General features: G+C 42.1%; 2 protein-coding genes and 1 long non-coding RNA gene across 12 annotated transcripts in view; all 3 read right to left on the bottom strand.

The window, feature by feature from the left end:
• The window catches only part of RBBP5 (RB binding protein 5, histone lysine methyltransferase complex subunit), a 168,345-nt gene that overhangs the window by 139,882 nt on the left and 13,861 nt on the right, over positions 1–14,602 (bottom strand). For 3 of the 10 annotated variants that reach the window (XM_038379867.1, XM_038379865.2, XM_043500421.1), the window contains exon 14: positions 9,921–12,851. The exons of 5 other annotated variants lie outside the window; for them this stretch is intronic. In XM_038379867.1, coding sequence (XP_038235795.1) covers positions 12,823–12,851 — 29 coding nt within the window. In that variant the 3' untranslated portion in view covers positions 9,921–12,822. Of the gene's footprint in view, positions 1–9,920; positions 12,852–14,602 lie in introns of those variants that run through there. 2 more of the 10 variants (XM_038379866.2, XM_038379868.2) reach the window with 1 other exon arrangement.
• On the bottom strand, positions 634–5,183 carry LOC122457121. Its single transcript, XR_006276471.1, has 2 exons — positions 1,782–5,183; positions 634–1,562 (listed from the first exon to the last, which is right to left on the bottom strand). It is a non-coding gene; the product is annotated as an uncharacterized LOC122457121 (long non-coding RNA).
• Positions 6,474–9,782, bottom strand: TMEM81 (transmembrane protein 81). Its single transcript, XM_043500422.1, has one exon. It carries the CDS (start codon positions 7,711–7,713, stop codon positions 6,916–6,918), a length of 798 nt encoding a protein of 265 aa, XP_043356357.1. The 5' UTR covers positions 7,714–9,782; the 3' UTR covers positions 6,474–6,915.

Below are 14,602 nucleotides of genomic sequence, written 5' to 3'. Positions count from 1 at the left end.
CGTCAAAAACCATGGCAAGAGCAGACCTGTGTGTTGGATGACAAGAATTCTGGGGGAAGTGAGAAACAGGAATCTAAGGACTTGGGCATATGCAGAGTTGTGCTGGTTTAACTGGAGATGTCATGTTAAATCATTGCAAAAGCTGCTGCGGTGTGGACATGTTTAACTCAGTTTAAAACAGGCCTATTGCAGTTTTCTTTAAAAAAAATTAGGAACAGATTGAAACTAAACCAAAAGAAGTCTGTTTTGAAAAGAATTGTGTCCAAAGAGGAGTTTTCACCAGTTTAACTAAATCAGTGCACGACTGGGTGCAGACAACCCATTATTCTTATTATGATATTTTCAGTGATCCCAAAAGCATTTTACAGATGCATAGGGATCACCTCATTCGCTAGTTCTGCAGTAGAATAGGGCAGCTGTTAAAAGCCTTACCATCAGTGATCTTCTTCTTAAAATGGGATAGATTTCTGTGCCCCCTAGAAACAGATCAATTCTGAATAGTGACGCCATAGCAGAAATAGTATCCAGTACTGCTTTGAGATGGGGAACAGCCAGCAGCAGGGAGGATGGGCTTAGTTACTGACAAATTTGAAACGTGTTTCACTTACAGAATATTACTTGCTAAGGTAGAAGTTTAACATTTCATTTCATAAACCTCCACCAGGTCAATGGGAAGGACATCTCCAGTGCTGCCCTGCAGGAGGCATTAGAAATACTCCAGAGCACAGACGACCAAATCACGCTGGAGGTGCAGAGAGAGAAATCCTCCCGCAAACCGCCCCAAACATCCGATGCCGCAACCCAGACTGACTACAGCTGGTGGGATGAGCAGTGCCCACACAGGGAGGATTTCACCCCATTGGGTTTTAATCTCTTCCTTGGCAGGTATGTGCATGGCTTTGCTTGGGGGGGTCTTCCATGAAGCAAAGATTGGATAATTATCCACCTCTCACCTCTGGACCTGCCCTGAACAGCTTTGCAATAGACATATGAATCTTACTCTTAGACTCCCCGTGCCTCAGCAAGTTGGTGAATGCTTTAGAAAAGCTGCTCATGCTTTCCTTGGCCTTCCCATTGTAGTAGCCTTGCCACAAGGTTCGCTGGGTCCACAACTGCACTATCCTGTGATTAAAGATCCTGCAGTGAGCACTATGAATATGGACGGCCCAGCACTGATTATTCACAAGTTAACCAATAGCTGAAAGACCAATATTTCGCCCATCTGAATCCTTTTAGGCTTAGTAAATGCTGTGTTGATTTACACAAAGCCCATTCTTACTGAAGTGCTACTTCCGGAGAGATGTGTGCATCACGTGGCTATCAACAATGCAAGCTTCCCACGCAAGCTGCTCACTCATTTTTGGTTCCTGTCAACCTGAGTGGATTTCTAATGGGTGACGTCCTGTAACTTGAGTATAGCCCAATCTAGCTCTTGCCCTGCCCGTTCAGTTTTGACCAATCACACCATAAGAGCAAGCCACTATTGCTGCCTGAGTGTATGACATTTAAAAGGAAAGCTTTCAGACTCATAGGCCACACCCATCCTCCTAGGGGATCACTGTCTTTTATTTGCAAAAAGAAAAGGAGTACTTGTGGCACCTTAGAGACTAACAAATTTATTAGAGCATAAGCTTTCATGAGCTACAGCTCAAAATGCGTCCAATGAAGTGAGCTGTAGGTCACCAAAGCTTATGCTCTAATAAATTTGTTAGTCTCTAAGATGCCACAAGTACTCCTTTTCTTTTTGCGAATACAGACTAACACGGCTGCTACTCTGAAACCTGTCTTTTATTTAACACTCCCCGCAGGTCCTGCTACAATTACTTGCTGTTCCAAGATCAGAATGGTGACAATGAACATGGTTACCTGCCAACTGCACCCTGTGACGTGGAAAACGAAGAAGAGTTGGACTACAAGGTAGCATTTCTCCCTCTTCATATTTGCTTTTCTACATAGAGAGACTCCTAGGCACTATGCTAATATAAATACTAAATAATAATGGAATCAAATCAGATTCCTCTCCTGGGTTGGGGAGGAAGGGAGCTGGAGCAGTCAGGCTCTGAAAATCTTATTCAGCCACCTCAGCCTTACCCCGAGTCAGGGCTGCTAAATTAGACATAACGTTCTCTGTACATGTAACATTTTGTCTCTCTCTCTTTCAGGAACTGGCCCTCATTCGTCAAAAGGAGCTGAGCTTCAGCAGCTGTTATACCACCCCTAAAGATAACTACAGCATCTGCTTGAGCTTGGTAAGCACAGGCCCAAACGTATTTATACAGCAAACATGGGGACCAAAGAGGGCGGGCAACTCTTGAACTTCTGAAGGACTGTGCTGAGCCCTGGGTTGAGGCAGGAGTGACATTTGATCCCATATTTGTCCAGTGTGCTGTGGTTTATGGTTTGGTCAACCTCTGCTCAGTAGAGGTCCATGCCTGAAATAGAAAGGTGGTGTGGTTAGGACTGAAAGGCACTGGTAGAGCTGTGTAGAGCGCTGGGATTTGAATGTGTTTGCATTGCAATGTATTTCCAAAGCAAGTCTCAATAAAAATGCCTCAGAGCATCTCCCTAGAGTTTAACAATATTCTGCTCAGTGAGAAGCAAGGAAGATAACATGGAAGTGAGTGAGGAGGCAAATTAAAACATAATTTGCTACAAGACTCCATTAATCCTGCATTTCCCTATTCAGCCAGTTATTATAATCTGCCTTTGATGTAATGCATTAGATGGGAAACGTTCCATCGCCCATGAAGTCTGCAATGCATTGCAATCCATCTGCAGTAGCTTACTGAGTGCTGTGTTTCCATTTCTTGATAGCTGGCTTAGGGACTCCTGCATAGCTGGGTAGGAAAACTGTATTAGGAAAAACTAAAAACTGTGTGTGTGTTCATTTTCAGACAGAAGAGGAAGATGAGGAGGATGAAAAGGGAGGAGAGCAGACATTTCTGCTCCCCCATGACTGGGACAGTGGAGTTGGCTGTACCGATGGAAGCACCCAGCTGGATGAGAATTCAGGACCCGATATGGATGCTGAACTCCCCTATGTCCAGAAGAGGGAGAGGGCAGATCACCGTGCGGGCGTGACACTTGCAAGTAGCGAGCTAGCTACTGAGGAGTTCTTAACCTACGAGGAGTTAAGTGATTCCAGTTTCTGTGGTGTAAGCCCAGAAGAGTACAGTAGATTTCAAGAAATCTTGGAAAGAAAATGCCACCAATATCGGTTGTTTAAGACTCTTAATAGAGACCAAAGAACACCACATGCTTCAGAAGCTCAGAAGGAGGAGAGGTCTGAGCAATCCACACCGCAAGACCAATGGCTTGCTACGTATCCTTTGGGCCAGCCTCATGCAGATTGCCCTCCACTGGTTGGAGACAGCGCCATGAGCAAAGAAAAAGGGACAAACCACAAAGCTGGACTTCGTCCTCAGAATGCAATGAATGGAGTCAGAGAACAAGCAAATGTGGATAAATCAACAGAAGGGCAGGAGGAACCAGAACCAGTTTCTCTTACACCTGAGAACATTGCTACTGGGCCAAAAGCACTTGCAATTCCGTATCATGCACACCGTTACGTGAGCTATATGAACCTAGTGCAGGAAGACGCCTCTGTAGAGGGCTTAAGCGACCAGCCTAGTCCATCAATGCTCTCACATCAATGCAGCAAAGGCACCCAGGGCAAACTAGATGAGGGGAACAGGTGGAGCTTGACAAGCAAAAGGAGCAGACAACTGTTGAACAAACAGCAGAAAAGTCAGCTGCTAAAGGACAGGGCACTGAGGATCATGGAGGAACGCAGTGGAATGACAACAGATGACGATGCCTTGAGCGAGCTGAAGACTGGGAAGTACTGGAACAAGGCTGAGAGGAGGCAACACTTGCTCTTGTCCAAGCAGCAGAAACAAAGAAAGGAGCTCATGGTGCAAAGCCGGATGGAGCAGCTGAAGGAAGATGACAGAACAGGGACTGAGGGCAGAAGAGATCTTAGTATTATTGAGCTGAGTCAGAAGAAGCTGATGAAGAGGAGAAGCAGGAGAGTCTTGGACAACTGGATCACCATCCAAGAGCTTCTATCCCATGGGACCAAATCTCTAGATGGCAGAACAATGTATAGCCCTTTGTTGTCAGTGACCACAGTGTAGAGCTCCAATGTCTCTTTCCAGAGCGGACATCTGACAGGGCTCAGCAAAACGTGAAACACAGGTTTGTGACCAGCTCCACATACCACTGACCCCCTGCAGGAAGCCAACAGAGTATACTGAATTCTCAATAACACTGGCACGCATGCACATCCCTGGACTATTAGAAAATAGATACAGAAGAGGTGTCTAGTCTCTCTTTTCCTTCTGCCAGTGCAGGACTTTTCTCCCTACAGTACGTTATCTGTAAGTGACAGGGACTTGGAGACTTCTCCCAGGAGATTATATCACAATATGGACATCACAGAAAAGAAAGTTTTCTTGGTACTCAGCCTAAATCTTCCCTGCCTTCATTTGCACCCCATATCTACCTCCTAGTGTTTACCCTGAATTCCTCTTCCTCTGTATTTACATTCATTTATATAGCAAAGTGGTAGCAACTCACAGATCTTACTTTCCTCACTACCCTGGAGGACTATGGATAAATCCTTGACCTACCATAGTCCCACAAGGCCAGTTTTCAGGGCCAACACAAGAGAGGAAAGCTGCAAGTACATTAAAGAAACCTCGCACCTATTGTTCCCCAAGCATGGTAATACAGTTTTTATTTTCCAGAGCTTGGGTTCTAGCCCTATTTTTCTGAGAAGTCCTTTAAACTGAAGAAACATTGTTGCAAATACATCCGTGGAGTAAGTAGGCATTTGCTCTGGAAATTGAAACAAAGTAGTAACGGCCAGTCATTTATTATAACCATATAATCAAATTGACTTTTCAAAGAGGTTGCAGCATGCACACTCTCAATGACTAGCAATAAGATACAGAAGTCAAAGGAGCTGTGCCAGTTTCCACTAGCTGAAGACCATAATATATTTCATACTGGCTTTTTCAAAGATGCTCTGCAGAGAGCTTGTTTACTTTTGTATTCATCCCCTTCTGCCATAAAATATCACATTTTTTGTAAAGAAGTAACCATGGGAATTTGCATAATATATTTCAAATGTCAGTACTAAAGCTTGTCATAATTTTTCCCTGAATTAGATATACTGTAGGTTTTTCTGTAATGACAGGTTTCAGAGTAGCAGCCGTGTTAGTCTGTATTCGCAAAAAGAAAAGGAGTACTTGTGGCACCTTAGAGACTAACAAATTTATTAGAGCATAAGCTTTCGTGAGCAGAAATGCATCCGATGAAGTGAGCTGTAGCTCACGAAAGCTTATGCTCTAATAAATTTGTAAGTCTCTAAGGTGCCACAAGTACTCCTTTTCTTTTTGTAGGTTTTTCTGCTTTCCTAATTTGTTTCACAGAGTGAAAGACCCAGTAAACCCTATTGTTATAGTAAACCAGAGACAGACACTAGAGTGAGAAAAGACTTCTGTGGATCTCACTGCCAGTGGGGCACTGTTCCCTACTGTTGATTGCTACGTGATTTATTCTCTCAACACAAGGGAAAGTGACATCAGCAGATTCATAAGAGCACTGAATCCTTTAAAAAAAAAATCCTTAAGAATAAACTGGTTTCTGAATGGCTGAAGAAGGACTTATCCATACACTGAAGTGGTTGGGTCCCGGTACATGTGCCAACTTAGATGAAAATTGTGGTTGTGCCAGCTAATGCTTGCAGCCTCCCTATTCTAGCCTGCAAAGGAAGCTTGAGTGGCTCCAAACTGTTGCATGATTGGGGTTTAGAGCTGTCCAAGGTCCAGTGGGGAAGAGAGCGCACCCATAGAAAAGGCAGTGGAGACCCAGCACCGAAGTTCATCACTGGGGCAATGCGATAAGGTAGACAATGCACAAAAATGATTGAACTGAAGGTCTAGAAGACATGACCTATGAGGGAAGATTGAAAAAATAGGATTTTTTTAGTCTGGAGAAGAGAAGACTGAGGGGGGGACATGATAACAATTTTCAACTAAATAAAAGGTTGTTACAAAGAGGAGGGTCTCTTGTTCTCGTTAACCTCTGAAGATAGGACAAGAAGCAATGGGCTTAAATTGGAGCAAGGGTGGTTTAGGTTGGACATTAGAAAAAAATTCCTGTCAGGTTAGTTAAGCACCAGAATAAATTGCCGAGGGAGGTTGTGGAATCTCCATCATTGAAGATTTTTAAGGGTCGGTTAGATAAACACCTATCAGGGATGGTCTAGAGAATACTTAGTCCAGCCTTGAGTGTAGGGGATTGGACTATAAGACCTCTTGAGGTCCCTTCCAGTACTATGATTGTCTCACTACATGTTTGCACAGCACCTAGCACAAGGGAGCTCCAATCTCAGACAGGACGTATATGCACTACTGCAGTACAATTAAGATAAGGAGACGGAGGCCAGAAAACTAGTTGCAAAAGCCAGTAGTGGAATGAATACTAGCTAGGGAAACACTGTTCTGAACTAGTCAGAGGCAGCAGGATAGCAACTGGTGAGCAACGAGCAGTCTACTCTATCAACAATCATCTGTACCCTCCTAAAGTTCAAGTCTTAGGTGGCTGGGTTGGACACCCAAAATTAATGGACCTTTTTGAAAATGTAGGTTCTAAGTAACTTGCCCAAGTCTGCAGCAGGGCTATCATTAAGACTCAGGAGTTGCTGGTTCCGAAGTCCTGTGGTGACATACCACAGACTTATGAAACTAAAAGCAAGCACATTATGAGAGATTATTTTATTGCTTTAATAGTTAAATCTCAGTTTATCAGAAACACACACCTACATCAGTTTGAAATACTGCCACTAAGACAGCATAAGTATTGCAATAAGCCATCCTTCTGTCAGAAGAGACCACATTAAAAAGCAGTTCACTCCTCTGTGGCTCTGTTTTTCCTGCGAGCCTCCAGCAAAATGTAGAAAACTGTGCCCACCAACACTCCTCCTGCCACCCCAGTTCCAATTCCTATCAGGAACACCAACAAGGCCCTTCTTTGCCAAGACTGTTGATGCCATTGTACTACGACGCTGGTGCCATTCTGTTGGTTTGCTTCCTTTTCATTTGCTGCTAATTTCTGTTCCAGAGTCAAGGATTTTTGAAAGTTCAGATCCACTAAGTCATTAGGGATCACTCGAAGTCCAAAGTAGATCCTCTTGACAAGCTTGAATGTCTTCATCAGCTGCACATCACACCTGTAAGTCCCTGCATCAGATTCTTTGGCAGGGGAAAGTTTAATGACATAGCTTGGGGTCTTGAAAGGTTTGAAAAGCAGATCATCTGTGGTGATTATGCCTCTGGCAAGCCTCCAGGTGTAGATAAAGGCCTGGCTGCCAACACCAATCATCTCAGAGGTCAGGCAGCTGAGCTCAAATGGTTTGCCAACGGGGACAGTGAAATGGAGTAACCCACAGATCCAGTTGGTCAGGCAGTCCGACCTGCGGAAGATACAATGACTCCTTTTGCCATGCGGATCAATCTGACATACCTCCTCCACCTTGAAGCCCAGGCCACAGGTGACACTGCAGGATGTGGTGCTGACCAAAACCTTAGCCACTGCTGACTTCAGCTGCGCTGGGATAGTAACTGTGTCAAGGGAAGCTGCTAACAAAGGCAGATAGAAACCAAAAGCTAATGTCCCACAGATAAAGCTGTTTTCCAAGGTCTTCATCTCTGCATAGTCAATTTTATAAGCCACTTCTAAGTCAATGGCAGTTAGTAGTCCAACAAGTGCAAGTCATTCTTCATAAGTGTTCATCCTACGTATTACTGAAATTCCAGCAGCAGAATCCTCATGAACCAACTCCCCACATACATTAAATCCTCCAGGAACAAAGACTTGAAGTGAAACGCTGCTAAAGAAAATGCAACCTATTAATAGGTTAATCCTTGTTCGTCACGTGGGTTCCTATTTCTATAACAGATGTTTCATAGCTCATTTTAAACTACTCAACTCCAACAACAGGAAACCCCCTTTGATACAAAATATTTTTATTTAAACTCTCAGGGAGCGGAAGGGAGAACCGAAAAATGATTTTAAAACAACTTCTGCAGCAAAGAGAAGTTATTCCAGTTGAATTTCTCCAATCCCAAACTATAAAACACAATCCATAATAAAATCTTGAAACCCCAATACAATGCCAACAAAACAATAGGAAAATAGTACTTACCATGTACGTGAGGAGTACTATCTTACATATTTGTATCTTGAAATTTAAAGCATTCCCCAAATCTCCAATATCACGAAGATAAGCTTTTGACTTCATTGCCATCAGAACATCAAGAGTTTAAAGGCAAACTGGTAAATATTTTAATATAACCACTTATATGCTTGGCTATTTTCCTTTCTAATAGGACAGCAGACATTTTGTATATGCAGAGAGGTGACCTGGTTCTTCACTTCCCTCCATGGCTCAATTAAGTCTCTAAAGTTTCCATAACACATGCTACTGTGAAACAATGATGATGTCATAAACCAGCATAAGAGAACATAAGAATGGCCCTACTGGGTCAGACCAAAGGTCCATCTAGCCAAGTATCCTGTCTTCCGACAGTGGCCAGTGCCAGGTGCCCCAGAGGGAATGAACAGAACAGCTAATCATCAAGTGATCCACCGTTGCTCATTCCCAGCTTCTGGCAAACAAATGCTAAGGACACCATTCCTGCCCACCATTCCAGCCTTCCACGAGGCAGGATGATGGCACAAAGAACGTCGCACTCATCCAGGCAAACATCTTAAATGGATGATTTGATGAAGAAAGCTCCAAAATGGCCACAACACATTAGAACACTGAAGTTAGTAAAAACAGGCGGCCCCATTTGAGCTGACTGTATCAGCGTTCGTGCGTAAGGCTGGGAGTCAGGAGCCCCAGGTTCTGCAGAGGTGGCTGCAGCTGCACTGACTTCAGATGCCACTTATATTAGCTGTGAATTTGACACCCAGGTTCTATTCTGGACTCAGTTACCTACTCACTGAGTGACCGTTGGAGAATCACAACCTTCACGTTCCAGTTGATAGAATAGCAACATGGACACAGCCACTTACGATTTACGGGTGTTGGTGCAAGGAGAGAAGAGAATGGTTCATAAAGAGCTGTGAAAGTCTTCGAAGACAGGTGCAATAAAGTGCCAAGTATCATGTGTCATAAGAAGTAAACATAGTATTTATTTCTGATGGAGCAATACAGTATTGTGACAATAGTCCAGAAAACAAAAGTGGTCCCTGACCAGCAAACTGAGTATTGGATATTACTAAAGATCAGGATTACCCATGATCAGATTGCAGGAACAGTGACTTTTTCCTTAAAAATGAACAGTGCTAACAAATAACTACACCTCTCACCACCACTACCTTAGATTATTAAATCTGAAAGAATTTTTAAAATCCAGTTTACTGTTCTCTATTTATTTTGTTCACTATCTCTACATTCTCTCAATATTGATACTAAGCTCAGCATAGCATGAGAGACTGGAACATAAATTCAATTAAGTCAATTTCTCTTTTCCTTATGGTCAGTTTCACTTTCAGGTTCTCTGTCCAGGAACTTTTGTGTTGCACACAAATGCAAACTCATACTTAAGACCATATGTTCGCACTGTTTTTTTTGTTTGTTTAATAGAATATGGAAATATTTTTATTAGACTAAGAATTTGTTTTTGTTAAATGAAATTTTTTCAAGCAAATTCTTGCTGCAAAATAAACAAACAACCCCTAGATTGTAAACTCTTTGAAGCAGAGATGGTTGTTTTCTAAGTTTCTATGGCACCTAGCACAACGAGGTCATGATCCATGGCTAGGACCTCCAGGGAGTGTCACAATTACCACAATACACAAATAATAATAATAGAACGAAAGGAACACAGAGACTTACCCACAAGTTTAAGAAATAAAACATACCTCTTTATTTACAAACACAGAAGCTAACATCACTGCTCTGTTGCAGCGATGACTACCAACTGGCCATTATCTGACACATTTTGTACAAAAACTACAGAGATATCAAAATGATGAATTAAAAAGACAGAAGAAAATAAACCAAGGACATACACTGTACAATTGGAGAAGCATTCAACACAACTGAAAGTTGGAGTCCATGAAAATTCATATGCGTTAAGACAATCTTCAGAGCCATCACCTGGGCAGCATTAGGGTTTGTGATGGATTCAGACGCACCATAAGAGTTTTAGGTATGAAATGAGCTGTCCAGAGAGTTCAAAGAGCAAAGAAAGCTTATCAGAATATATGTGAGGGTGGAATCAAAAATAGTTTCATTAAATGAACCTAAGACACTGGACTGCAAGTTAGGAACAAAACCACCAGCTTTCTTATGAACTTTGTTTATTTCCAATGCTGCTACTGGCTGCTTTGCTTAAATTAGACCTAACATAGGTACCTGCCTGACTCACCTCTTGGGCTTCTGGTATGAGTGGATACTTTTGTATGAAGGATGTTTTGAAGTTAAAAGAAGCAGTGAAAACAGGTTGAATTTACTAAGCCAAGGAAATAAATGAAAGTAGCTGAAGAGCAAGTGTAATACACCCTGAGCAATGAGGAGCACTAAGACTGAAAGCTCTATTTTAATTTGTTGCACAAAAAGTCCAATAACATGCTAGTGTCACCTGGAAAGTAGGCAGGGATGGAGAAAAAGAATCTCTATGATGTCCCATCTGCTAAGTCTCAAGCAGAACAGACTTTCTTCAGCTCAGGGACTGAATAAGGATCACCATAAATTCAGATGTGTGTAGCCCACATAATCCTGAGAATACAAGGAGGTTACTGGGGGAGATGGTACTGTTGAACTTCAGTTTTTCCATGACTTCTGTGTGTATCTGTCACCTGTGGTTTGTCATCTACATCTGAAATGGAAAGAATGAGCAGCCACACAACTTATGGGTTGCGATTCAGAAGGTAACATCATTCTAATACACTTGCCATTCTAGGTATTATTCTAGGTGTTATCACCATAAAAAGATGACATCCCATAATGCGGTCACAGGTTTAAAAAAAGTGTTAAATAAGTAAGCACTTATGAAAAATATTACACAAACACTGTACAAATTAAAGTAACAACTGATCTCCCAGACTGCATGCAGAAACTAGCCCCAAAGCCCATTTTTGCAAGACTGTGTGTGGAAGCTAGTCCAATGGTCCATTTTTGCTACTAAAGCTAAGATAGTGATGTTATTTATGTAGGATCCTTTCTTACACAGTCCGGAGCACCTCCTGAAAAGTACTAGAAGCCTTCAACTCCACGGAGTTCAATGAGAGTTGAGGGTACTCAGCACACTGAAGGACCAGGAGTATAATTCCCAAGACATCCGCTGCCTAATTTCCTATCTCTACTAGTTTGCAAGAAGTTCTCTCCTGACCATTACTGTGGCACACTCCAAACGGTGACTTGAGCCGACCTCAACAATGCCCAGTGTACATGTTCTATAACTTAGCTATTCTGTGTACATATTAATCAATGTCACTTAATCATCAGCAGGGGCAGTTGTTAAGGAACAATACTGACTGACTTTAGAGACCTTGCCATCTAGTTCTCTTTGCACACAAGAACAGTGGCAGCATTATACAGGTCACTGGGGGGACAAGGAAATTAAAGCATACATGGGAAGAAGAAAAAAGGTTGAGATTTTGAAAGAACACACAAACCTCCATCTTTCTCCTCCTCTTATTTCACCAGGGGAAATAAATCTGACCACTTTAAAACAATATATAAGGATCTTTGGCTCTTAAACCCATTTTACTGTTTCATGATTGGCTTTTCTTGGTTCTTATTCAAGGTCTTCGATATTTAACTGAAAAAAAGCCTGAGTATTTATACTACAGTTTCTTTTGAGATAAAGACTGGGTTCTCTTTCTTCTCCACTTGAAAGAATGGGTCAGCAAAAGAGGGAGCCAGCTGCCTACACTATGATACCTGATATGACAATATAAAAAGAACCAACACTGCAGGCAAAGAGATAAAGTAGCAAAATGCAACCTTTTATACCTCAGCCTAAAGGCAACAAAATCAAATTCTTGGGTCTTCTATCTAAAACTTACTTCTATCTTCTCCCTCCCCAATTCTACCAACAAACAGTGTCATGAAGCTGGCATCTTTCACCTCCACAAACCACTACATAAAGTGCCCATTCTTTGCAGACGTCAGAGACTATCTCAGCTCCTAATCCGAAATCCTTGCCTAATGACATGGCATCAGACCTTGCACACAACCCGCAGTGGTGGTACAAAAGGGGTGTGTGTATGAAGATATTAACAGATTTTCTTTTAACTCACTGTAAAGTACTGTAGAGATGGCACAGAAGAAAGAATAAAACGCACAACAATTCACTGAAATGAGAGTTAATTAAATGGAAGTTCTTAGGAATACATAGTCAGAGGGTACATGGTCCCGGGAATAAAAATCTTGGCATGCTTCAGAACCAAAATCTTTGAAAGAAACAAACGGAAAATGATTTCTTAGCTTGAGGAAAGCAGGGTGCTTCACTTTAGCAAAGGCTATAAGGAGACAATCCACATAGTTTCTTTGCAAATCTCCTGTCCTGAGAGTCAATATCTTACACTGTTTGTGGGAGAGAGGGTTGAGGAGAAGGAATGAAGGCCATTTTCTCTTCCATAATTCACTTCTTATAAAAAGTCACTCCCTGCATCCACGAGCAATCAGGTTGCTGTATTAAGTTAAAGTCAGTCCATTATCTGACTGAGCACCTTGTCCATATTCCACATTATGGTGCCAACATAGGAAAAAACAGAGGAAGAGAAAGCAGAATGTCTTCATAACAGTTCTGAGATTGCACCACCTGCTAAAGAGATCAAAGAGAGGTGAAAAATATTTCATCATCAGGGAACCCAAACAACTGGAGGCCATCAAATATGCTAACATTGCCAGAAGAGCAGGCTAAAACAGATATTTTCAATATAGCATGACACTTTTCAGAAGCATGACAGACACTGGTTTGGTGATTATACCATCACTTAAGTTGTCTGTGCAGAGAATCCTAAACACGTACAGAAATACCAGATATGGACTAGAGGGACTCTGATCTCATTTTGCAGGAACTTAAGCAAACTTACCAGGTTTAAGTTTCGGACTTTAATTAATCCCCAAACTCCGATCAAAACACAACTGAACTCAAAACACAAGTTCCACTTGGTTTTGGATTTAAACAGGCGTTTTTATTTTTTTATTTTTAAAACAGTTTCAGACTTAAAATTATCAAAGGGCCTAGGCAACTGAACTTGTTTATACTGTGACCTCATTTTCACTTGAAGAAAATGCATTTACTGTCAGACTAGGCAGCACAATGGCAGAGTTTCATCTGTACTGGGCTCAGCATCCCAGGCACCTGACTTGCAGAGATTGACTGCATCATGGCAGTGCAGCAAACAGCTTCCAGAGGAAGTATGCATGTTGCATTACTGTTTTAACAACTGACTGACTAATTCACAAAGCAGCACTGCAAGAAATTAGTGGCTTTAAGCAGGAGGTATGGTAAAAATCCGCCTTCACTGGCCAAGTGTCTGCTTCTGCATGGTGGGTCAGACTATAAGCAGGCAAGACTCCTGAAGCAGAGAGGAAGCTGGCTGAGTTTGAAGGTGACTATCCACAAGTAGCGGACACTAATGCCCTCAAGAAAAGATTGGTTGCTTAACAGAACATGCATGAATACAGGGTGGACAAGGGAAAGGAGAGAAAGAAGGTAGGCCTGAACATTTCTGTTTGAGATAACAGGACTCTAGGAGTTGAAAGAGTGCATGCTCCTCTGTGGAGGGCATCTCCGGCTACTCCATCAACTTGATTCACCAGTTCGTTCTCCTCATGTTGACCTCAATCCTACCCTGAGATACACGAACATGGATCTATGAGGAGGCCCAATAAGTCCATACAACTCCACAGGGGCATGCACTAATGCAGGGTCTCTCAACCTTTTTGATATCAGGGACCAGCTTGCTGCCTTCCTAAACTGTGTAAGAGAGATCCAAGGGACCTGCGCCGGTCCACGGACCAGTTGTTGAGAAACACTGCACTAATGGATCTTAATAGAAGATACGTACTGTGTAAAAATAATACTAATTAACTGTTTAATGCCCAAGAACATCTGAATTAACACTAATGAAAAAAATAAAATCCGTACTGATAGCACAAAGCAAAATAAATAACTAACTAAATAAATAAATAAAAGGCTCCACTGCCCATTAACATCCACTAAGGATGCTAAAGCTAGTGGGGGAATGGCTAAAGATTTATTTATTTATTTAAAAGCCACTACTCCTTAGGAGAGAGGAGCCCACATTTTTCAGGGTCTCTGAAAAAGCATGTGGCCTCCACTGGCCATGTAGCCACCGTTTCACACAAGACACACAGGTGAGCAAATCCCAACATCAACAACAATAATGGGTGAAATTCTATAGCCGGGGTGCTACAGGTTGTCAGACTATACTGTAATGGTTCCATCTAGCTTTGATATCCATGAGTTTATAATGATGTGCAAGAACAAGGAAGAAGGAGCCTATTTTAACTTTTGCTGCATTCAAAATACACACAGGGAAATTT

This window comes from Dermochelys coriacea, chromosome 21 (genome assembly GCF_009764565.3).
Source record: "Dermochelys coriacea isolate rDerCor1 chromosome 21, rDerCor1.pri.v4, whole genome shotgun sequence".
In the NCBI taxonomy this organism is placed as follows: Eukaryota; Metazoa; Chordata; order Testudines; family Dermochelyidae; genus Dermochelys; species Dermochelys coriacea.
This window is presented reverse-complemented; position numbering and strand designations above follow the sequence as displayed.

What these genes read in the sequence shown, in the direction of transcription:
- TMEM81 (XM_043500422.1), bottom strand. Translation starts at nt 7,713, where the DNA reads ATGAAGACCTTGGAAAACAGCTTTATCTGTGGGACATTAGCTTTTGGT.